Source organism: Schistocerca cancellata, chromosome 4 (genome assembly GCF_023864275.1).
Source record: "Schistocerca cancellata isolate TAMUIC-IGC-003103 chromosome 4, iqSchCanc2.1, whole genome shotgun sequence".
In the NCBI taxonomy this organism is placed as follows: Eukaryota; Metazoa; Arthropoda; class Insecta; order Orthoptera; family Acrididae; genus Schistocerca; species Schistocerca cancellata.
This window is the reverse complement of record NC_064629.1, coordinates 686,459,572-686,484,275: the sequence shown is the minus strand read 5'-3', so window position 1 is coordinate 686,484,275 and position 24,704 is coordinate 686,459,572. Positions and strand designations below refer to the sequence as shown.

The 24,704-nt window shown below is 39.6% G+C and overlaps 1 protein-coding gene across 2 annotated transcripts in view; it reads left to right on the top strand.

Moving 5' to 3' along the window:
• The window catches only part of LOC126183536 (sodium-coupled monocarboxylate transporter 1-like), a 249,887-nt gene that overhangs the window by 203,738 nt on the left and 21,445 nt on the right, over positions 1-24,704 (top strand). For both annotated transcript variants that reach the window (XM_049925607.1, XM_049925606.1), the window contains exons 9-10: positions 39-147; positions 17,729-17,838. In XM_049925607.1, coding sequence (XP_049781564.1) covers positions 39-147; positions 17,729-17,838 — 219 coding nt within the window. The remainder of the gene's footprint in view (positions 1-38; positions 148-17,728; positions 17,839-24,704) is intronic.

The window sequence follows — 24,704 nt, the reverse complement described above, 5'->3', positions numbered from 1 at the left end:
TTCAGTTTAAATAAATAATAAACATTTATCTGTTCCAGAATGATGTGGATAAATGTAGTTGGTTGGACAGCCATTGTTTTCCTGACAGTGTATGCAGGGATGCTAATATTTGCAAGGTACCATGATTGTGATCCTATTACATCACAGGTGAATATTGTTTATCAGTATGTCCTTCAGTTAAGTCACTAATATCTCAGACATCTTAGATCAAAATACTGAGTATGACAGAGGGTATACTATATATATTAACACTGTCACATGGCTACCATTCATATTTCACCCATAGATTCTAGATGGGAAAAACAATTATCTGTATCATTGTGCAAGTGCCCTACATTCTCTACTTTTATCATTCCTGTACAAGGTGACCATAATTAAAGTTTCAGTTTCAAGATGCTGTGGAAAGAGAACCAGAATGACATCAAATCTCAACAGAATATTACTGAGGCAGGGGGGGGGGGGGGGGGGGATGTTGTGGTGAAAAGAAGAATTTAACAAAAATTTGAGCAATAGGTAGCACTGTAAGTATCAGAATATGCACAACAACAGCCATGCAACACATAGCTGTTTCTCAGTTTGTACCTGATACACTCAGCATGACTGTCTCCATGAAGCCTCACACTCTGGTGGCAGAGCAGTTTTACAAGAACAGTGACCATGTGCCAGCAGTCCTGCAGAGGTTCCAGACACTCAAGGGTAAGAAAAAGGGCATTGTTCTGATGTCTGCTAAGGGTATACAGGAAATGATTACAAAATTTGAAAAGACTGATTCTTTTGCAGTGCAATGTGGCAGAGGGAGGAAAGCATTTGACTCAATATCTGTTGAAGATGTGGCCAAGCATTACATGTTGAATTCCACAAACATTGCACCTGTGAGCATGACACATAAAATCCTATGAAACAGCATGCATTGCTATCCATACAAAATCTTCCCATCTTCAGGCATTGTTTGCTGCTGTTCTGCCAGAAAGATAAGCATTCACTCTGGAATTTCTTGCTCACACGAAAGCAGACAATGAATGGCCATGGAACATTCTGTGGACAGAAAAAGCCCATTTCCATCTCCAATGACATGTCAGTACACATAATTGCAGAAAATGAGCAACAGAAAATCTGTACACTCATCAGCTGATAGCACTTCATTCTGCAAAGGTGACTTTATGGTGCAGGTTGATGGTATTGTTTATGGTAGGGCTGCAAATTTTTTTTAAGGAAATGAGAAATTATTCCTTTGTGTCATGTTACCTGTACCATCGCTGGTATATGCTATAAGAGTCTTTTGCATACTACTGTCATTCCAACCCTTCAACAGTATGGATGTGTGGGTAGGATCATTTTTATGCAAGATGCTGCAGAGGTATTTTGGAAATGCTAGAACTATCAGCCATAATTTCCCTACAACCTGGCCATCCAGCTCACCTCATCATAGTCTGTGTGACTTCTGGGTGTGGGGTTGTCTAAAAGATGTTGGTTCAGTGCTCCAATTACAAATGGAGCTGAATTGAAGCACACATTGTACAATACATTTTGAACAAGACCCGAGACACTCCCATCTGTTGTGGAATATGCTGTTTTTTGATTTCTATTTGTGACAGGAAACAGAGGACAGTATACTGAACACACCTTGCACCAGTCTCAGAACAATTATAAACCAATGCCATTTTGGTTTTATGTGGTGTTTGGCCTCAGGACAAATAAAAACTGACTTTTTCCATCTGATGTGCTATGACCCTTTCATAGTGGATGGGCTTACATAACTAACAGTGCCACAACTGTTGACTGCAAAACTTGTGTAGTCATGCACATTGAACAGCACAGGTGGTACAATGTGCAGCCCAAAACAAAGCTGTTGTTTTTAGCTAACCTCATTTAATTACTTAAATAGAGTTGCTTATGGCACCATCTATCAATAAAATTTTTGTTAATTTTTTTCCCATGATGTTTCCCCCTGCATGTCATTCAAATTTGATGCCATTCTGAGCAGTGGTTCTCTTTCTACAGAATTTTGAAATTGGAACATTAATTATAAAAGTGACAGGGTTCATTCTATTGGGAACATTTGTGGCCAGAAACTTTATTTATTCCAAGTAGTAAGTGGTACAACAATCAGTCACAAATAATATTTATTCCATATCTAGGTTCTGGTCACTTTGTGGCCATCTTCAGTTCTAAAAAAGACATATGAAGAACCACTTACAATAAGATAACATGCATGCCTCATTAAATGTACAGTTTTTTAGGCTTTAAATGTGATACAGTCATAAGGTTCATACCTGTAAATGTAAGTTAAAACATTAAAACCACTTATATATGCACATAGTACCAACTGGAGTATTCATGTCAAAGGCTGACCTCACACTGAGGCCACTGTTTAAATTACATCACAGCTGCAACAGTGCACTAGTTTTGTGCTCACATATGAGAATGCTCCATCCATGCAAGGAGGGAAGGCATATGGACCTGTTGGAGGAGTTTGAAATCTTTTTCCATCAGGCATCATCTCACAGGACATTGCTTAATGAGCATGTGACCACAAGAAGCTCCCAGTTTTCGGAACTGTTTAAAAGTCATTGGAATTTGGCTACTATGGGCTGATCCCAACATGACTTCCTGCTCTTCAAGTTAAAAACAGTAATAATAAAAGGTAAAACAAAACACAATAAGAGCACATTTAAAACATGATACCGAAACGTAGCACTTTCCCGGCACAAAAACTGGAATAACCTGCCCTGGCATAGGGAGTCTGTTGTTGAAGGGGAAAAGGTTGTTCATTGTGGAGGGTAGGGATGTGATGGTATAATATTGGAGGAGTGAAGTGTAGTATTAATGGGGTAGGAAAGGCTGTTAGGAAGGAAGAGTGGGTGGAGTAGAGGGGGTATTGGCGAGGCTAATATTTGATGGGGAATGAGAGATAGGGAGCACTGATCTGAAATGAAGCCCTACGTATTTCCTACATTTTTGCATGACTTAATTTTACTAGTTTTGACACCAAACAGTGCAAATTATAAAGTTTTTTTTTGTGTGAAACTTATGAGAAAGGTCATTTAAAACCGAAAGATTTATGGTCCTTTTGATATACCACTGCTGGTACAATGCCTTATAACATCACTTCTGTCTGCCCAACTCCTCCAGTTGTCCTTAGTATGTAACACAATTTAATAAAAAAATTATTAATGTCAGAATTCTGAACAACATCTTTCATATTTTTTAAACTATGCTCAGTAAAGCATACAGCAACAACTGATGCCACTGCTTAGTTCACGCAATTGCCACCATATGTAAATGTAAGACATTAGTCAATCTTTTTATTTGCATCCACATGATTTGCTCTATGTACATAAGTTTTTGAAAAGTATAAAGTAATAAATAAAATGATAAAACATATCAATTTTGTCAACACATCACACATGTAAAACTGTAAATCAGTATGACATACACTGAAGCCAGTTATATCTGTAAACAGCAGTCACAATGTGAACTCAGCCTTTAATGTAACTAGTCCAGTTGGGACTATGTGCATATATATGTGGTCTGAATGTTTTGACTTACATTTACTGTAAGATAGGAGTGGGTGAGTGATTCTCTGCTGGATGTTGACAATGAAATGGGTGAAGAAGGAAGCCAATTCAGTTGATAGAACACTTTACTGATGAACATGAATATACATGGTTCAACACCTCTGAAACAGACAGACTGCAGGTGATGCAAAGTGATCCTCAGGCTTCAGCTCATTACTATGTGTGTCCCAATGCAGGCGTTTCCTGTCAGCGATTGCAGTGGCCCAGTTACTACATCATGATAGCATGTGGCAGCTGGTGGCTGCAGTGTGGCAGTGCAGCGGCAAGGTAGTGCCCATGTGCAGAGGCGGAGGCAGTGTCATGGTTTTAGTGACTACCAACACAGGCTGTGAGTCATTGGACATTTCAGCTGTGACGACTCTGTGATGGGATGGTCCTGGTGATGCAAATTCCATTTCCATACGGTGGCAGTTGTGGAAGACCCCCTGTACTGGGACTGCATCAAAACATCTGGAATGGGATTGATGGTCTGGTGTGGCGCAGTTGGTTAATCAGTCAATCATGTGACAGTAGTCTGCATGACATCCCTCATGTGGAAGTGCCAGTTGCCGGTGCCCATTTGCTGACATCACTGAGCTGGCAGGGCATTGGCTGGTAACTTCAACCTGGCTTTGGCTGCTGGTCTGTTGTTCCAGCTGGCAGTGTTTGGGGCATTACATTTCCTCCCTTCTTAGCTTAACCCAGTCGTCTGGATTCCTATTTTGTTAGTCTTACTGTAACAGGACACTTTCACATCTATAAATGTTTCTTCATTTCTTGAATAAGACTTTGTTTTATTTTACACTAAATACAGTATCTCACTCCTAAAATGCTTAAGCACTGAATTTCTGTATCCCTCTTTATTTTTTCCCCTCTTTTTTCTTTCACAATTTACTATTGTTCACTGTGTTTGAGTCACTTCTTCACTGGTACCAGCATGTCTGATGTGGACCCACAGGTTGATGGAAGGTAGGGGCAGGATTTGCAACTCTGTGTGTGAGATGGCAGTACACAATCATTATTATGCTCAAAATTACACAAACGGCTGTTGTGCTAGTCCCTGTGGTTATGAGGCAAGTGCCTTGTTCATTCCATTGTTTTCTTATATGACTGAGTAGATGTTCCTTCATCACATGATCACTTTTGTGCTGCTATCATCTGGTCCAAGGTAGCCAGAAGAGTTTGGTCTAACATGGAATTTAGAAGAGTCAAGTTTTTCTTGGGTTGGATTTCTAAAGGCAGGTCCATTAGATAAATTAATGAGTAGCTGGTATTTAGAATTGTGGTTCTGTTAATGGTGGCAGGTAACCAGAATGTGGGACCTGAAGTGTCACACTGTGTACCATTCATTAGCAATCCCTGACTTATTAGCTCTATATGCTGGGTGCTGATGAAATGTTCTTGGTCATGACAGATGGCAATGACTACTATTGGTTCTGGTACTGAGTACAGCTAGTGTGACGCTATCTTTTGGAAAAATTTGTTTCACTTGCAATGATCTCCTTGGGCAGTTAGTTGCCAGCTTCTTGAAACAGAGTATACTTGCGTGACTTAGGTATTGGGTGTACTTGATTTTTGGGGCAAATAGTGACTCGCCTAGCTCATCACTACAGTGACTCCACAGTGGAGAGTAGTATTTTCTCATATGCCTTATCATCTTAACTGACTGTCTGCCTGCTTATCTGGGTGGTAACGTGCTTGCCTCCCAAGCACTGGGCCCGGATTCAATTCCCAGCTGGGTTGGAGATTTTCTCCACTTGGGGACTGGGTGTTGTGTTGTCCTCATCATCATTTCATCCTCGTCACCGGCCGTAAGTCCCCCAATGTGGCGCCTAATGAAATAAGACCTGCAGTTGGCGGCCGAACCCAACTAGGACATCCCAGCCAACAATGCCATACAATCAATTCATTTCATCTTAACCGACTGGCTTGATGTAGAAGACATCTGTTACAAAGAGCCTTCAACCTTAAATGTAAACACCAAAGTGTGACACAAATGTACTTACTCATTCTCACTTATTACCAACATATGATCTATCTGCTTATCTACTTCATACCAACTACATTTTAAAGAAAACAATGGATCTGAATTAGACACACTACTGTTCTATTAATAGTTCTCTAACCTATTACCTATATGCAAATGTACCCTGTGAACCTCTCTCATAGAAATAATACAACATAAATTAACCATAATACATAACTGATAAGTAATTACAAACATCCAACTTGTGAGATCACCTTGTGGTCTTAAGGTGTATAGGTGTATGGATGTATTGGAACAATCTCAGGTACACTCTGCATCACTGGCTTATTTCTACCTTTCTTTCTTCTGCTTTCTTTACCCAATTCCCTTCCTCTTTCAGAAGGAGCTGTTGGTAATTGAGGCAGTCCTTCCAGTTCACCTCGAAATGGGTGAATTCTTTCTATACGAACCACCATGGCTCAGATGGAGAGTTATGTTTTAATGTTAACTGGGGATGTTGTCTCACTATCTGATAAGATCCTTGGTATTGCAGAATGAACTTCTTTCCTTTCCCTTTCGGAACATGAGGGTTAGATAACATGACCCACTGCCCAACATTATACTTACGTAATTCTGCTTTCTTATTGTGAGTGTTCTCCTGTCTTTCTAGAAACTCTGTGTTCCGTTTTCACCTGATACCATATTCCTTCAGCCATTTTAATACATCTACATCTACGTTTATACTCTGCAAGCCACCCAATGGTGTGTGGCGGAGGGCACTTTACGTGCCACTGTCATTACCTCCCTTTCCTGTTCCAGTCGCGTATGGTTCGCGGGAAGAGCGACTGTCTGAAAGCCTCTGTGCGCACTCTAATCTCTCTAATTTTACATTCGTGATCTCCTTGGGAGGTATAAGTAGGGGGAAGCAATATATTCGATACCTCATCCAGAAACGCACCCTCTCGAAACCTGGCGAGCAAGCTACACCACGATGTAGAGCGCCTCTCTTGAAGAGTCTGCCAGTTGAGTTTGCTAAACATCTCCATAACGCTACCACGCTTACCAAATAACCCTGTAACGAAATGTGCCACTCTTCTTTGGATCTTCTCTATCTCCTCTGCCAACTGACTTGTAACGGATCCCACACTGATGAGCAATACTCAAGTATAGGTCGAACGAGTGTTTTGTAAGCCACCTCCTTTGTTGATGGACTACATTTTCTAAGGACTCTCCCAATGAATCTCAGCGTGGTACCCGCCTTACCAACAATTAATTTTATATGAGCATTCCACTTCAAATCATTCTGTACGCATACTACCAGATATTTTACAGAAGTAACTGCTACCAGTGTTTGTTCCGCTATCATATAATCATACAATAAAGGATCCTTCTTTCTATGTATTTGCAATACATTACATTTGTCTATGTTAAGGGTCAGTTGCCACTCCCTGCACCAAGTGCCTATCCGCTGCAGATCTTCCTGCATTTCGCTACAATTTTCTAATGCTGCAACATCTCTGTATACTACAGCATCATCCGCAAAAAGCTGCATGGAACTTCCGACACTATCTACTAGGTCATTTATATATATTGTGAAACGCAATGGTCCCATCACACTCCCCTGTGGCACACCAGAGGTTACTTTAACGTCTGTAGACGTCTCTCCATTGATAACAGCATGCTGTGTTCCGTTTGCTAAAAGCTCTTCAATCCAGCCACACAGCTGGTCTGATATTCCATAGGCTCTTACTTTGTTTATCAGGCGACAGTGCGGAACTGTATCGAACGCCTTCTGGAAGTCAAGGAAAATAGCATCTACCTGGGAGCCTGTATCTAATATTTTCTGGGTCTCACGAACAAATAAAGTGAATTGGGTCTCACATGATTGCTGTTTCTGGAATCCATGTTGATTCCTACAGAGTAGATTCTGGGTTTCCAAAAATGACATGATACTCGAGCAAAAAACATGTTCTAAAATTCTACAACAGATCGACATCAGAGATATAGGTCTATAGTTTTGCGCATCTGCTCGACGACCCTTCTTGAAGACTGGGACTACCTGTGCTCTTTTCCAATCATTTGGAACCTTCCGTTCCTCTAGAGTCTCGCGGTACACGGCTGTTAGAAGGGAGGCAAGTTCTTTCGCGTACTCTGTGTAGAATCAAATTGGTATCCTGTCAGGTCCAGTGGACTTTCCTCTGTTGAGTGATTCTAGTTGCTTTTCTATTTCTTGGACACTTATTTTGATGTCAGCCATTTTTTCGTTTGTGCGAGGATTTAGAGAAGGAACTGCAGTGCGGTCTTCCTCTGTGAAACAGCTTTGGAAAAAGGTGTTTACTATTTCAGCTTTACACATGTCATCCTCTGTTTCAATGCCATCATCATCATCCCAGAGTGTCTGGATATGCTGTTTCGAGCCACTTACTGATTTAATGTAAGACCAGAACTTCCTAGGATTTTCTGTCAAGTCGGTATATAGAATTTTACTTTCGAATTCACTGAACGCTTCATGCATAGCCCTCCTTACGCTAACTTTGACATCGTTTAGCTTCTGTTTGTCTGAGAGGTTTTGGCTGCGTTTAAACTTGGAGTGAAGCTCTCTTTGCTTTCGCAGTAGTTTCCTAACTTTGTTGTTGTACCACGGTGGGTTTTTCCTGTCCCTCACAGTTTTACTCGGCACGTACCTGCCTAAAACGCATTTTACAACTGCCTTGAACTTTTTCCATAAACACTCAACATTGTCAGTGTCAGAACAGAAATTTTCATTTTGATCTGTTAGGTAGTCTGAAATCTGCCTTCTATTACTCTTGCTAAACAGATAAACCTTCCTCCCTTTTTTTATATTTCTATTAACTTCCATATTCAGGGATGCTGCAACAGCCTTATGATTCCCTGTTCTGCACATACAGAGTCAAAAACTTCAGGTCTGTTTGTTATCAGTAGGTCCAAGATGTTATATTCACGAGTCAGTTCTCTGTTTAATTGCTCGAGGTAATTTTCGGATAGTACACTCAGTATAATGTCACTCGATGCTCTGTCCCTACCACCCGTCCTAAACATCTGAGTGCTCCAGTCTATATCTGGTAAATTGAAATCTCCACCTAAGACTATAACATGCTGAGAAAATTTATGTGAAATGTATTCCAAATTTTCTCTCAGTTGTTCTGCCACTAATGCTGCTGAGTCGGGAGGTCAGTAAAAGGAGCCAATTATTAACCTAGCTCAGTCGTTTAGTGTAACCTTTACCCATAATAATTCACAGGAGCTATCCACTTCTACTTCACTACAGGATAAACTACTACTAACAGCGATAAACACGCCACCACCGGTTGCATGCAATCTATCATTTCTAAACACCGTTTGTGCCTTTGTAAAAATTTCGGCAGAATTTATCTCTGGCTTCAGCCAGCTTTCTGTACCTATAGTGATTTCAGCTTCGGTGCTTTCTACCAGTGTTTGAAGTTCTGGTACTTTATCAATGCAGCTTCGACAGTTTACAATTACAATACCGATTGCTGCTTGGTCCCCGCATGTCCTGACTTTGCACCGCACCCTTTGAGGCTGTTGCCCATTCTGTACTTGCCCGAGGCCATCTAACCTAAAAAACCACCCAGTCCACGCCACACAACCCCTGCTACCCGTGTAACCACTTGCTGCATGTAGTGGACTCCTGACCTATCCAGCGGAACCCAAAACCCCACCACCCTATGGCGCAAGTCGAGGAATCTGCAGCCCACATGGTCGCAGAACCGTCTCAGCCTCTGATTCAGACCCTCCACTCGGCTCTGTACCAAAGGTCCGCAGTCAGTCCTGTCGGCGATGCTGCAGATGGTGAGCTCTACTTTCATCCCGCTAGCAAGACTGGCAGTCTTCACCAAATCAGATAGCCGCCGGAAGCCAGAGAGGATTTCCTCCGATCCGTAGCAACACACATCATTGGTGCCGACATGAGTGACCACCTGCAGATGGGTGCACCCTGTACCCTTCATGGCATCTGGAAGGACCCTTTCCACATCTGGAATGACTCCCCCAGGGTATGCACACGGAGTGCACATTGGTTTTCGTCTCCTCTCTTGCTGCCAGATCCCTAAGGGCCCCCATTACATGCCTGACATTGGAGCTCCCAACTACCAGTAAGCCCACCCTCTGCGACTGCCCAGATCTTGCAGACTGAGGGGCAACCTCTGGAACAGGACAAGCAGCCATGTCCGGCTGTAGATCGGTATCAGCCTGAGACAGAGCCTGAAACCGGTTCGTCAGACAAACTGGAGAGGCCTTCCATTCAGCCCTCTGAAATGTCTTTCACCCCCTGCCACACCTTGAGATGACCTCCCACTCTACCACAGGTGAGGGATCAGCCTCAATGTTGACAGTATCCCGAGCAACCACAGTCGTAGTCCGATCGGGGGATGCGTGGGACGAGCTGGCCGTCCCCGACAAACCCCCATCCGGACCCCCACAGTGATGCCCATTGGCAACAGCCTCAAGCTGTGTGACCGAAGCCAACACTGCCTGAAGCTGGGAGCGAAGGGATGCCAACTCAGCCTGCATCCAAACACAGCAGTTGCAGTCCCTATCCATGCTAAAAACTGTTGTGCAAAGAACGTCTGAACTAATCTACAGAGAGCACAAACAAATCAACACAAAATTTAAACAGTTATTAAAATGTAAGATTGCCTAGTAAATGCAGTAATGCTGCTACTTGCGCACTGCTGACACACTGCTTGGCGGCGGAAGGAGACTACACGATTTTACACTATTCAGGTACTAAAATGCAATGCTACAACTCTCAAATACTATAATACGCCCGAAATTTATGAATTAAACAACGCAAGTACCAAAAACACACAAAGAAATTAAGAATTAAACTATGTAACAAATAAGTGAGCTAGGAGTATACGACTTTCTGCTGGCAGCTGCTTATCCAACGGCAGCAGGGAGCACACTGGCTGTGACCAACCGACACTGACCGTTCAAAACAAAAACAGAAGACAAATGACTACGCAAATTTACACTATTCAGGTACTAAAACGTGATGCTACAACTCTCAAATACTATAATACGCCCGAAATTGATGAATTAAACAATGCGAGTACCAAAAAACACGCAAAGAAATTAAGAATTAAACTATGTAACAAATAAGTGAGCTAGGAGTATATGACTTTCTGCTGGCAGCTGTTTATCCAATGGTGGCAGGGAGCACCAATAAAGTCCTGAGCAGAGGCTGCTTCCTCCCCTGGAGTAGGTTGACATAATTCAAAAAGTGTGGGCATTTGTGTACCAAGAATAACCTTATAGAGCAATAGACCCATGTTTTCTTGGAGTTTTGAATTGACTTTCCACTTCTGATACCAATATTGTAATATGAGTTTACTGCAGGGTACGAGTGGGTAAGTAGTTCTCTGCTGCAGGTTGGCGATTGAGTGAGCAAAGAAGGCAGGCTGTCAGTTGACAGAATACTTTAATGATGAAAACTGAACAGGCATAGTTCAGCACATCTGAAACAGACAGATTTCAGGCAATGGAAGGTGATCCTCAGACCCCAGCACAGTAGTGCAGGTGTGCTGACACAGGCCTTTCCCTTGGATGGTTCTGGTGGTCTGGCTACCACAACATGCTGGCAGATGGTAGTTGATGGCTGTGGAGTTGTGGTGCAGCAGTGAGATGATGTCCCTGTGGCTGGGTGGGATACTCAGACAGCAATCGTTCATTTGTGGTCCAGCGGAGACAGTGTCATAGACACAGTGACAACTGACACAGACTGTGCATCGTCAGACAGCTTAGCTATGATGACTTGCTGACAGGTTGGTTCTGGTGGTTTAAATCCCATTTCCAGGTGCTGACTGTTGTGGGAGGCCCTCTGTATTGAGGCTGGATTGAAACATCTGAAGCATGGTCAATGGCCTGTTGTGGCATAATCTTGTAGGTTGGTTGGTCATGTGATGAGAGTCCACATGATGTCCCTCATGTGGAAGCACCAGCTGTGGAATCCATGTCTGATGATGCTGCTGAGCTGTCAGTGCATTGGATGGTAGCCGTGACTTGATTTTGGTTGCTGGGCTGAAGTCTTAAATGTTAATGTTCGAGCTGTTACACTATTTTATGACTGACTCACATTTAAATCTTATGCAACTGTACATTAATAAGGCATATATGTTACTTTATTGTAACTTTTTCTTCATATTTCCTTTTAACACTGAAGATGGACACAGAGTGACCAGATGATGATCTTGTACAGTCCTCTATTGGATTTTTGAGTATCTGTATAATTTTGTAATGTTAAATAAATACAGTGATGTGCCAAACATTATGATCACTTGCTTAACTGTGTGTCTGTAATGCAACACAGAAGTAATTATACATGGTAAAGATTCAACAAGTCATTGGTATGTTTCTGGAAGTATGTGGCACCAGATATTTTTGCACAGGACACACAATTCCTGTCAATTATGGTCTGGTAATTTGTGGGCATGTGCATGGCACCTGATAACAACCAACATGTGTTCCACTGCATTCAGATCAGGTGAATATGGTGGCCAAAATATAAACATGAATTCACTATTGTGCACCTTAAACCACTGTAGCAGGATTATGACCTTGTGACATGGGCAATTATCGTGCTGGAAGATACCATCAACATCAGGGAAGACATGCAACATGAAGGAATGTGGGTAGTCTGCAGTAATGTTCATGTAGTCTGCAGCTGCCTTGGAACCCTTGATCATTACCACAGGTCCTATGGAAACATAGCTGAATGTCCCTCAAAGCACATACTACCTCTACCAGCCTACATCTTTGGCAGGGTGTGTTTTATGCAGCCGTTCACCTGGATGACATCTTATGTGGATATGGCTTCTGAAGAGGTGCAACAAGAAATGTGATTTGTCTGACCAGGTGACATGTTTTCATTTATCCCTAAACCAGTCTCAATGATCACAGGCCCACTGCAAAAGTAACTGATGATGCCACTGGATAAACAAGGGGATACGTAGTGGTCATTTGCTGCAAAGCATATGTTCAGTAGCATGCACTGAATGGCTATGATGAGGTGTGAACATCCAGCTGATTGTCACCTACTCACAATTTTACTGTCTCTCAACCACTTTCCATAGATGCTCACAACAGCAGAATGTGAACAACCAATTATCTTCACCATTTTGATATGCTCATACCCAGGCAAAGGGTGGTGAAAATCTATAGTTTGTTAAAGTTGCTTATGACAATGGATTTCCCCATTTGTAGTTAATATCATTGCCAGAACAGTTCCCCATTCATTTCTGCCCTGCCTATATACAGGATGATTATAATTAACGTTAATTTTTCAAACCGCTGTAGAAATAACACCTCTAGTCAGAATGACATCAAATTGCAACGGAATATTATCAGAGAAGGGGGAAAACGTATGGCAGAAGAAAAATAAATACTTACAAAACGTAGCAATAGATGGCACTGTAAGCATCATAATTTACTGTTAGTTACGTAAGCCCATCCACCCAGGCAAGGTCACATCACACGGGATGGGGAAAAATTGGTTTTTAATTGTGCGAAGCCAAAAACCGCATAAAAAGCATCACTCACATTGGTTTTTAATCATCCTGAGGCCAAAAACTGCATAAAAAGCATCAATCAAAATCAAATTGGATTATTAAATTTCGTATGACTGGCGCAAAACATGTTCAATATGCTGTCCACTATTTTCTACAACAAGTTTAAATTGAGAAACAGCATGTCCCACAACTGATCTAAGTGCTTCTGGGGTCACATTCAGAATGTGTTGCACAATGTGTGCCTTCAATGTAGTTAAGTTTGAAGTTGGAACACTGAACACAACATCTTTCAGATATCCCCACAGCCTGAAGTCACACAGATTAAGATCAGGTGATCAGAACCACCAGGCTGTAGGGAAATGGCGGCTGATAATTCTAGCATTTCCAAAATGGTGCTTCATTAACTGCTTAACTGGATTTGCAATGTACAGAGGTGTGCCATCTTGTACAAATATGATCCCATCCACACTGTTGGAGAGCTGGAATGACGTGGTTGCGCAAAAGACACTAATAGTGCTTACCAGTGACAGTACAGGTAACAGGACCAGAAGCATCTGTCTCTTTGAAAAAATATGGCCCTATGGTAAATTCTACTGTAAACCTGCACAACACAGTGATCTTTTCAGGATGAAGTGGTACTGGTTGAGTTTCTTGTGGATTTTCCATTGCCCATATTTGACAATTCTGCGTATTCTCATACCCTGTCAGATGGAAGTGGGCTTCATCTATCCACAAAATCTTCCATGGCCAATCATTGCCCACTTCCATGCAAGCAAGAAATTCTAAAGCAAATGTCTCTCTTGCTGCCAGGTCAACAATAAGCTACTCATGCACATGGGTGATTTCAAATGGATGGCAAGGAAGGATATTTCTTAAGAATTTACGAATTGTGCTCATGGGTATGTCCAATGCTGGGTCAATTCTCCATGCACTACATGTTTGCACACCATCACTCATCTCCTCCTGCAATGCTGTGGCCACTGCTTCCACTGATGTCAAATCAATTTGTTTCCTCCCTCTACCAGGTTGCACATCAAAAGAACTGGTCTTTTCGAATTTCCGAATCATTTTCTCCAGACCCACAGCAGTCACTGGACCAAAGCCTTTTCTCAAACCATTCAGTGTCTGCAACTTCTGCAGAGCAACGTATGTGCAGTCATCATTCTTGTAATACAGCTTTACTTGCAGAGTGCAATCCTGCATTGAGATAGTCATGCCGAATGTCACAGATGTGAAAGGAGGAAAAGCCATGTACCTGGTGTGTTTATACCAACTTCAATGAGTCATATGGGGGTGTTTTCATTTACATAGTCTGACACATACAGCGCCATCTATTGATCAATTTTCACACCATTTTTTTTCTTATACCATACGTTTTCCACATATCCCAATAATATTCCATGACAATTTGATGTCATTCTGACCAGTGGCGTTATTTCTACAATATTTTGAAAGTTTAATGTTAATTATAATCATCCTGTATATTGCTTACCACACCACGAGCTCACAAAACCAACAGGTGTCATTTAATTTCATAGTGGCCAGTGGTCATAATGTTTTGGCTCATCCATGTAAATCTAACACAAATTATTTAGGCCTTTTATGAATTTCTTCTCTTTTGTCAATTATTCACATTTTATAGCTGTTCCAGGCATATGAGCAGCGTTCAATAATGTGCCATATTAATGTGGATCTACACTTTCACATAATCATAATCTGGCGTTTTACTTCTCCATTGTGGTGGTCTTATCCCTATATGTTGTTTCAGTGTAGACATTCTATCAATTAGCAAAGTGTTTGTTTATTTTGTCAATAACACTTGACTTAGTTACCTTATCAAAAGCACTAAGTGATCACATAAGTCTTCCTTTATAGGAAATACAAAAAGTTAGTTATATGTGGTGACTTCAATATAAATTGTATAAGTGATTGTGCAAGGAAAAGGATGATGGTAGAACTCCTTAATTCATATAATCTTATGCAAACTGTATTCTTTCCAACGAGAGTGCAAGGGAACAGTACAACAACCATAGACAATATTTTTGTTCATTCGTCATTACTAGAAGGGCATTCTGTTAGCAGAATGGTGAATGGCCTTTCAGATCATGATGCACAAATTTTAAGTCTAAAAGATTTTTGTGCTGCAACACAGGTTAAATATAGTTACCAACGTTTTAGGAAAGCTGATCCAGTTGCTGTAGAGACTTTTGTAAACCTTATCAAGGAACAAGAGTGGCAAGATGTTTATAGTGCTGATACAGTAGACGATAAATATAATGCTTTCCTCAAGACTTTTCTCGTGCTCTTTGAAAGTTGCTTTCTGTTAAAAGGTTCTAAACAGGGTACTAGCACAAACAGGCAGCCTGGGTGGCTGACTAAAGGTATAAGAATATTTTGTAGAACAAAGTGGCAATTATATCAAAACGTTAGAAACAGTCACAATCTAAATGCAGTAGCCCATTACAAACAGTATTATAAGGTGCTTAAAAAAGTTATTAGGAAGGCAAAAAGTATGTGGTATGCAGATAGAATAGCTAAGTCTCAGGATAAAATTAAAACCATATGGTCAGCCGTAAAGGAAGTGGCTGGTCTGCAGAGACAGGTCGAGGATATAGAATCAGTGCGTAGTGGGAATGTCCGTGTTACTGATAAGTTGCATATATGTAGAGTATTTAATAATCACTTTCTGAATATAGCAGGTGAACTAAATAGAAACCTAGTCCCAACAGGGAATCATATAGCGCTAGTAGAAAAAAGTGTTCCGAGACTGTTACCTGAAATGCTCCTCCATGATACTGACAAGAGGGAGATTGAGTTAATAATTAAATCACTAAAGACCAAGAACTCTCATGGATATGACGGGGTATCTAGCAGAATACTGAAGTATTGTTCCATGTATGTTAGCCCAGTACTTAGCCATATCTGTAACTTTTCCTTTAGGAGTGGTCGGTTTCCTGACTGATTAAAGTACTCGGTAGTGAAGCCACTTTATAAAAAGGGAGACACGGATAATGTTGATAATTATAGACCTATTTCTATGCCATCGGTATTTGCTAAAGTTATCAAGAGGGCTGTATATACAAGGTTACTGCAGCATTTAAATTCACATAATTTGCTGTCAAATGTACAGTTTGGTTTTAGAAACGGCTTAACAACTGAAAATGCTATAGTCTCTTTTCTCTGTGAGGTTTTGGACGGATTAAATAAAAGGTTGTGAACGTTAGGTGTTTTCTTTGATTTAACGAAGGCTTTTGACTGTGTTGACCACAAAATATTACTGCAGAAGTTGGGACATTATGGAGTAAGGGGAGTAGCTTACAATTGGTTCGCCTCTTACTTTAAGAACAGAAAGCAGAAGGTAATTCTGCGCAACATTGAGAGTGGTAATGATGTTCAGTCCCAATGGGGCACTGTTAAATGGGGCATTCCCCAAGGATCGGTGCTGGGGCCACTGCTGTTTCTTATTTATATAAATGATATGCCTTCTAGTATTACAGGTGATTCAAAAATATTTCTGTTTGCTGATGACACCAGCTTGGTAGTGAAGGATCTTGTGTGTAATATTGAAACATTATCAAATAATGTAGTTCATGAAATAAGTTCGTGGCTTGTGGAAAATAATTTGATGGTAAATCACAGTAAGACTCAGTTTTTACAGTTTCTAACTCACAATTCAATGAGAACTGATATTTTAATCAGACAGAATGGGCATGTTATAAGCGAGACAGAACAGTTCAAGTTCCTAGGCGTACGGATGGATAGTAAGCTGTTGTGGAAAGCCCATGTTCAGGATCTTGTTCAGAAACTAAATGCTGCTTTATTTACCATTAGAACAGTATCTGAAATAAGTGACATTTCAACACGAAAAGTAGTCTACTTTGCATATTTTCATACGCTTATGTCATATGGTATTATTTTTTGGGGTAATTCTTCTGATTCAAAAAGGGTATTTTTGGCTCAAAAACGGGCTGTTCGAGCTATGTGTGGTGTAAGTTCTAGAACCTCTTGTCGACCCCTATTCAATAGTCTGGGAATTCTGACATTGCCCTCACAGTATATATTTTCTTTAATGTCGTTTGCTGTTAGCAATATTAGCTTATTCCCAAGAGTTAGCAGCTTTCACTCAGTTAATACTAGGCAGAAATCAAATCTGCATGTGGAATGCACTTCCTTGACTCTTGTGCAGAAAGGAGTGCAGTATTCTGCTGCATCCATTTTCAATAAGCTACCACAAGAACTCAAAAATCTTAGCAGTAGCCCAAACGCTTTTAAGTCTAAACTGAAGAGTTTCCTCATGGCTCACTCCTTCTATTCTGTTGAGGAGCTCCTGGAAGAGCTAAAAAATTAAGCAAATTCCAGTGTTACATTCTTGATTTTCTTTATTTAAACTAATGATGTGTCACCTGAATATGTTTCTTATATTTCATTTTATCTGTTTCTACAATCATGTTATAATTTCATGTATTGACTCATTCCATGACCATGGAGAGTTCTCCTTAATGTGGTCCCATGGAACAATAAATAAATAAATATAAATAAATAAATAAATGTAGTTAAAATATAAATGAAAATATGAGACTGAAAATAACACATTATTGAACACTGAATCAAACTGAAGGCCAAGCTCTTTCTTTCCTCTGTTTTCTCTTTAAACACAGATGGTGAAGAAACCAGATCAGCTTTTTCCTCTTTATATAATGGACACCTTGAGTGACTATCCAGGATTTCCCGGTGTTTTTGTTGCTGGGATATTTAGTGCTGGACTGAGGTAAGCAGAGCCCTAGCTTGTACATCTTTATTTGCTGTGTACTTACTTCATGATATATATCAAAATGATCATAACATGTGGGCTTTCACAGGTGGTGTCTTCATTAATTAAAACTTCTGGGCTAAGAGGTCACAGTCAAACAGTAGAAATTCTTCCTCCTGACATTCAATGATATGTCAAAATGAGCTATAAAATGCAGCCAGAGAATTGTGTCAAGTGCTACAAAAATTCTCTTATGAGGAAGTGATTTTTCTTAGCATTCAACAATAAATAAATATGTAAATTACACTGAGGTGACAGAGGTCATGGGATACATCCTAATATTACGATGGACCTCCTTTTGCCCGGTGTACTGCAGCACCTTGATGTGAACTGAAGTCAGCAAGTTGCTGCAAGTCACTTTCTGCAATACTGAGCCATGCTGCCTCTAAAGTCACCCGCAATTTTGAAAGTGTTGCCTGTGTAGGTCTTTTGCATGAACTGACCTCTTGATTACATCTCATAAATGTTCAATGGGATTCATCTTGGGAAATCTGTGTGGCCAGATCATTCACCTGAATTGTACAGAATGTTCTTCAAACCAGTCACAAACAATTGTGGTCTGGCATCATGACACATTCTCATCCATAAAAATTCCATTGTTGTTTGGGAACATAAAGTCCCTAAATGGCTGCAAATGATCTTCACATAGCTGAACATAATTATCTCCAGTCAACGATCAGTTCAGTTGGACTAGAGGACACAGTCCATTCCATGTAAACATAACGCACACGATTATGTAGGCACCATCAGCTTGCACATTGCCTTGTTGACAACTTGGGTTCCATGGTTTCATGGGTCCTGCAGCACACTCAAACCCTACCATCTGCTCTTATCAACTAAAACTGGGACTCCTCTGCCCAGGTCATGTGTTTACAATCATGAAAGGTCCAAATGATATGGTCACAAGCCTAGGATAGACACTGCAGGTGATGTTGTGCTATTAGCAAAGGCATTCGTATTGGCCATATGCTGCCATAGCCCGTTAATACAAAATTTTGCCACACTGTCCAAACAGATACATTTGTTCTAGATCCCATATTGATATCTGTGGTTATTTGATGCAGTGTTACTTGTCTGTTAGCTCTGACAGCTCTATGCAAATGCCGCTCTTCTGCAACTGTGTTATCCACAGTGAGAGGTAATGGCTGAAAGTTGCTATTCTTAGCACTCTCTTGACACTGTGGATCTCAGAATACTGAACTCACTAACCATTTTGAAAATGAAATGTCAGAGGCATCTAGTTTGAACTAGCATTCACTTTCAAAGTCTGTTAATTCCTGTTGTGCAGCTGTAATCACATCGGAAATGTTTTCACATCAATCACCTGAGTATAACTGACAGCTCCTGCCTGCTCTTTTATATGTTGTGTATGTGACACATTTTTCACCTCAGTGCATACCAGAATGTAAAATTTCTTGGTTTAAGGGGAGATGGAAGGCAATTTTTATCCCTATTCTGCCAATGCTATTTTACCCTTTGAATAGGTACACTTTTCATGGGAACTATAAGTGATAAAACAATGAAATTTGTACTGCATGTATATAACATATATGCCTCAATTTACAAGTAAAATGAACATAATACCTCTTATGATTTTGAAGGAAAAAAAATTATTCTTTCACTAGTAAAATTTAACTTTTTTTGTACAATAATTATTATAAAACAGTTTCTGATTGTTTGGTGGTTCTCGATATACTTGTAATAACTTATTACCATCTGCAGTACAAATTGACCAAATATCATGTTTATAACCCCATTAGTTTATCATATAATGGTACCTGAAAGTAAAAAAATGTAGTTTTCAGAAGAATCCATTTAAAGTTTAATATTGCAATTCTAGTATATTTATTGATGAGAATTACTTACCACTAATATTTTCCTGCACCATACTGAGCATCATCTGAATCATACTGATCTTCTTTTCAGCTCTTGGTCCCTCTTCTTTACTGTCTGGCTTCTTTTGTGCATTTTAAATTAGCAGTATCTGCTTTGCAAATTCTCTCTTTATCTATTTGCACCAAGGATTTTACAGTATTTCCTCTAGATTTTATGCCCAATAATTCCAAAACATCCAGTTTTCTAATTACATCATCATTGATGCATAAAATAACATCATAAACACCAAATTTCGGGGTTGTAAGCTGAACAAATACAGTTTTCAGTAACCAGTTCCAAATGACAGAATTCACACATTCATTTAAATTTTGGGTTTTCCCATGAAGGCATTTCTTCAACAAGGTCTCTAAATATGGGTTTAATTTCATTCATTACTGATGCAGGTAAATAATGTTTGTGGTCATATCTGGCACTTCTCCTGTACTTGCACCAAGTGTCAGGATCATTCAGGGAAAGACCATGCACTGGGTTTTCCTTTGTGGAAAGCTTATAGAAAAAGATAGCCCATACAGCTTTCTTCATATTTTCTAAATTCCCTACATATAAAACAAAAACTGATTCATGCAGGAAAGACCAGGCATTTCAAATATGCTAAAATCTAAAAATCGAATTTTTGAAGCCCACTTGCCTTCTGTCTCCCCTTAAATTCAGTAGAAGAAAACCACTTTACAAAGCATGTAATGCACAGAAGTTATTTGGGGAAAAAAACATAATTTTAATAGAAATGCTTAGTAAGTTTGAGAACGCTGTGCTTCAAGTGGTACTGTAAGCAATTGCTCAAAATATTGACATATTACCAATAGAAGAAAAACAAGAAGCAGTATGAAATCATCCAGTCACAATGGCAGAAATTAATATAACACCACAAGAATAAGCATCAGATGGAGAACTATTATTCAGCTGTGGCCCTGTGCAAAATAATCTAGAATGTATCTGGGAAGCATCACCACCACCGGACACCCAAAATGTGTGGTACCCAAAAAGTTCCATGTCTTTTCCAAAATTTGATGGCCAAGCCACAAATATGTTATCATCAGATGTGTTTACTGTAACTTCAAAAGTGAGACACTTAGATGCAACAAGTCAGCAACAGGCAATAGAACTGAAATTGAGCCAAGTGGGATTAGCCAAGCGGTCTAAGGTGCTGCAGTCATGGGCTGTGCGGCTGATCCCAGCGGAGGTTCGAGTCCTCCCTCGGGCATGGGTGTGTGTGTTTGTCCTTAGGATACTTTAGGTTAAGTAGTGTGTAAGCTTAGGGACTGATGACCTTAGCAGTTAAGTCCCATAAGATTTCCCACATATTTGAACATTTTATTTTGAACTGAAATTGAGATAAAATAAAATTACAATACAGTCAAATTCACAACAGATAAGAACAGTAAAAATAAAGCAGCATATACATTAAAGACATCCAATAGCAAGAAGTGAGGTGTTTTGATAGCTACATAAGAAGACAATCCTCGCCCCCTCCTCCCTTCCCTTTCCTTAACACTCATAGTAGTCTTGCATTCTGTACAGAAAGGTGGTCAGTCAGATATGTCAGCATCAATCAGTGAGTCAAATTTTATCTTAATCAATCAGATTGTTCAGTCCATACCAAATAAGAAAAATGAAATTGATATAGCTGTCTGAAGAGGTGAAGCATGTAAAAGGAAAGATACTTCAATGTCTCAGCCAAAGAAACTCTGCCACTCAGAAAGCTTTGCGGATTGAGTTTGTCATCATGTCTCTGTAGAAATAATGACTGCACATAGACAAATATGAATATTTCTTTGAAAAAAAGTCAAATACCACCAGCCAGAATTAACTGAAAATCTAGATACAGAGCATGTCTTCAAGGTATCTATAATAGAAATTTTACAGAAGTTCACATGGAAATGTGACTACTCTCCTTAAAAATCTGAAAAATGCCCATAACTGCATCAGGAGACACAGTAATATTTCAAAACATAAACGTTCTAAACCTATTGATGAGGCAGAGAAAATGGCAATGACGATCACGTAAGAATTGCCAGTAACAAGTGAAAGCTCTATAGAATATTGTAAAACAACTGATAGGCAACAATATTCTCAAAAATATCAATGTACAGTTAGATTACAAAAGTGTAAAAAATACATACAAAATACTGTGGACATGTTTAATAAATATTTTTCAAATGTAATAAACAATTACTCAGTGGACTCAAATATCTCAGACAATAACCCTGCTTCTCTCTTTGTTCTTATGGCTAATAAGAATAAAATTTAATAACAGATGTGCACTTAGAGTCCAAAAATTCCACAGGTATAGGCAGCATCTCAGGTAAAATTATCTTTCATTTTATTGTTAAGAACTGTGGTGGCCTTATTACGAAACCACTGCCCCATTTATGTGACAGTTCTACATCTACACTTTGCAAACCACTACCATTCTTGTAGACTGGTGTGACCTATGGTTTCTTTCAAATACTGAGTATTGTCTTTTGTGTTCGGGTTAAGAGAGGAACTAACTCAGCCACAGAGTCCTTACAGAATCTTATAGGTATTCCATTGGACTCTACAGCTATGTTAAACATTAGTGATGTCAACTATTTCTCAATACCACTGATGCGTCATGAGAATTAACCTTTGTTAGTGTTTTCAGATTGTCATTTCTAAAGGGATTTTGTAAAACAGAGTTCAGAATTTCTGCTTTTGCTCTGCTGCCAGCAATTTCAGTTCCTGTGTCACCCATGAATCTCTAGGCATTAACGTTGGAGCAACTGATAGCCTTAACAGTTCATTATCAACTGGAGCATTCCCATGTTGATTAAAGAAACTAAAACTGAAGCTGCTATTCAAGAGAAGGAAGAAAGAAGCTATGACACATTAGATACTTTGCATTATTATCTAGTTTCTCAAAAGAACTAGAAAAATGTTTCCAAAAGAGTCTGAGATTTCTTGTGCAAACATCAACTCCTTTCCATTGGAGAATTTGGCTTTAGAAACAATGATCAGCTGTCACTGACTTTCTTGGATTTTTAAATAAAGTGCTTCATAATATGAAATGGGAAGCATATCACCAGTCTACACACTGACCTGCCCAAATCTTTTGATACCACTGATCACAATACATTAATTTACAAACTCCACAATATAGACATCAGGGACACACCCTACGAATGATTGAGTCAACGGAAATGGAGCAATGAAATATTTTATTAAAATGCCAGTTTAAATAAACATTATCATGGGTATCAGGAGACTGAATATGATTTACCATAATAGTCTGTACTCTGGCCCATTTTATTTATAGTGTATGTATTGGGTTGATGCATAAGTTCATAGGGTTTGTCCATAAGTTTAATAAACACAATAGATACATATAACAGAGACTTTAGTCATAAATGATACATTCTGCTTCACTATCTACAACAATCTGCCAATGTTGGCGTAACAGTTTGATTCTGTGACTGTAGTAATGACTTGGTTTTGGGGCAAAGAACTTGTCGAGTCATGTTCAAAGTGCATTTTCATCTGGAAAGGAAGTTCCTTGAAGGTTGTTTGATAGAGAGTGGAAAAGATGAAATTCTGAGGGCACAAGATCAGGAGAATAAGGTGGGTGCAGAATGACTTCCTGACCCAACTCCTGTATAGTGTTTTTTGTCAGTCTAGCAGGATTCGGGCAAGTATTTTGCAGAGTAGCATCCATTCACACAGTCTTTCTCATTGTTGTTTTTGGATTGCATCTGTAAGATGTCTCAGTTATTGATAAGAAACTTCAGCAGTAACAGTAACACCTTGGGGAAGTGTGGTGTGGTACACCACACCATCACTGTTCCACCAGATGCATAACATAAGTTTTGTGGATGTGCACAGGTCTTTGTATGGGGAAATGCTGCTTTGTTTGGGCTCAACCATTGCTTTCTTTTCCTTATGTTAGTGTAGAGACACTATTTCTCATCATGGGTAATGATACCAGATAGAAAGGGTTGGTTTTGTTGTTCACAATCCAAATGACAAACAAGCAGAGATCCACATATGGCCACCCACTGATTTTTGTGATTTGGCTTAGAGCATGTGGTACCCATACTCCTAACTTCTGAGCCTTCCCCATCAAATGCAAATGCTGCATGATGGTGGACTGATCACAGTTCATCACATTTGCCAGCTCCCAAGTATACTGACATGGATCATTGTGGATTAATGCATTTAAATTATCTTCATTAAAGCCCAAAAGTCTTCCTCAGTGTGGAGAGTCAGTGACACCAAAAAAATCCTCTTTAAAATGAGAAAACCATGTGCTTGCCATGCTCTAGCCAGTGGAATTATCTCCATATATGGCACAAATGTTTCTGGCTGCCTCCACTACTGTCACCCTTCTATTGAACTCAAACAGAAGAATATATCAGAAATATTTTGATTTGTCAAATTTTCACTCCATTTTCTAGCATCCACAGCTCCACACACTATCTCCAAATGACAAAATTACAATATGTAAATTCAAATAACAACAGTGAACTACAAATAAGAAATGACAATTGATAAATAAACCCATAGCAACCAGAATACCAAAACAAAAGTGATACGACCTTATCCAGAAACCAAATAAATGGCTTAATATCAAACAAAAACTGTCAAAAAATTGTCAGTTTGCAGATGATACTAGTGGCTTCATCATTGATAAGAATATTGAAACATTCTAGGAGCTATAACAGAAGCTCAAAGCAGTACCTGGAACTGATTTAACAAATATAAACTGATAATGAATCAAAACTTATCTGCAGTGTTAGATTTCCACACTTCAATCAATAGAAATAACCAGAACATTCTCATATGGTGGAACCATAAACTATTTAATTGGTAAAGATCACAAAATTTCTTCAAATTTTCCTCAGGATGATCTTAGATGGGATACACACATTGAAAATGTCTTTAAGTGGCTAAGTACAACATATAGCCTAATGAGG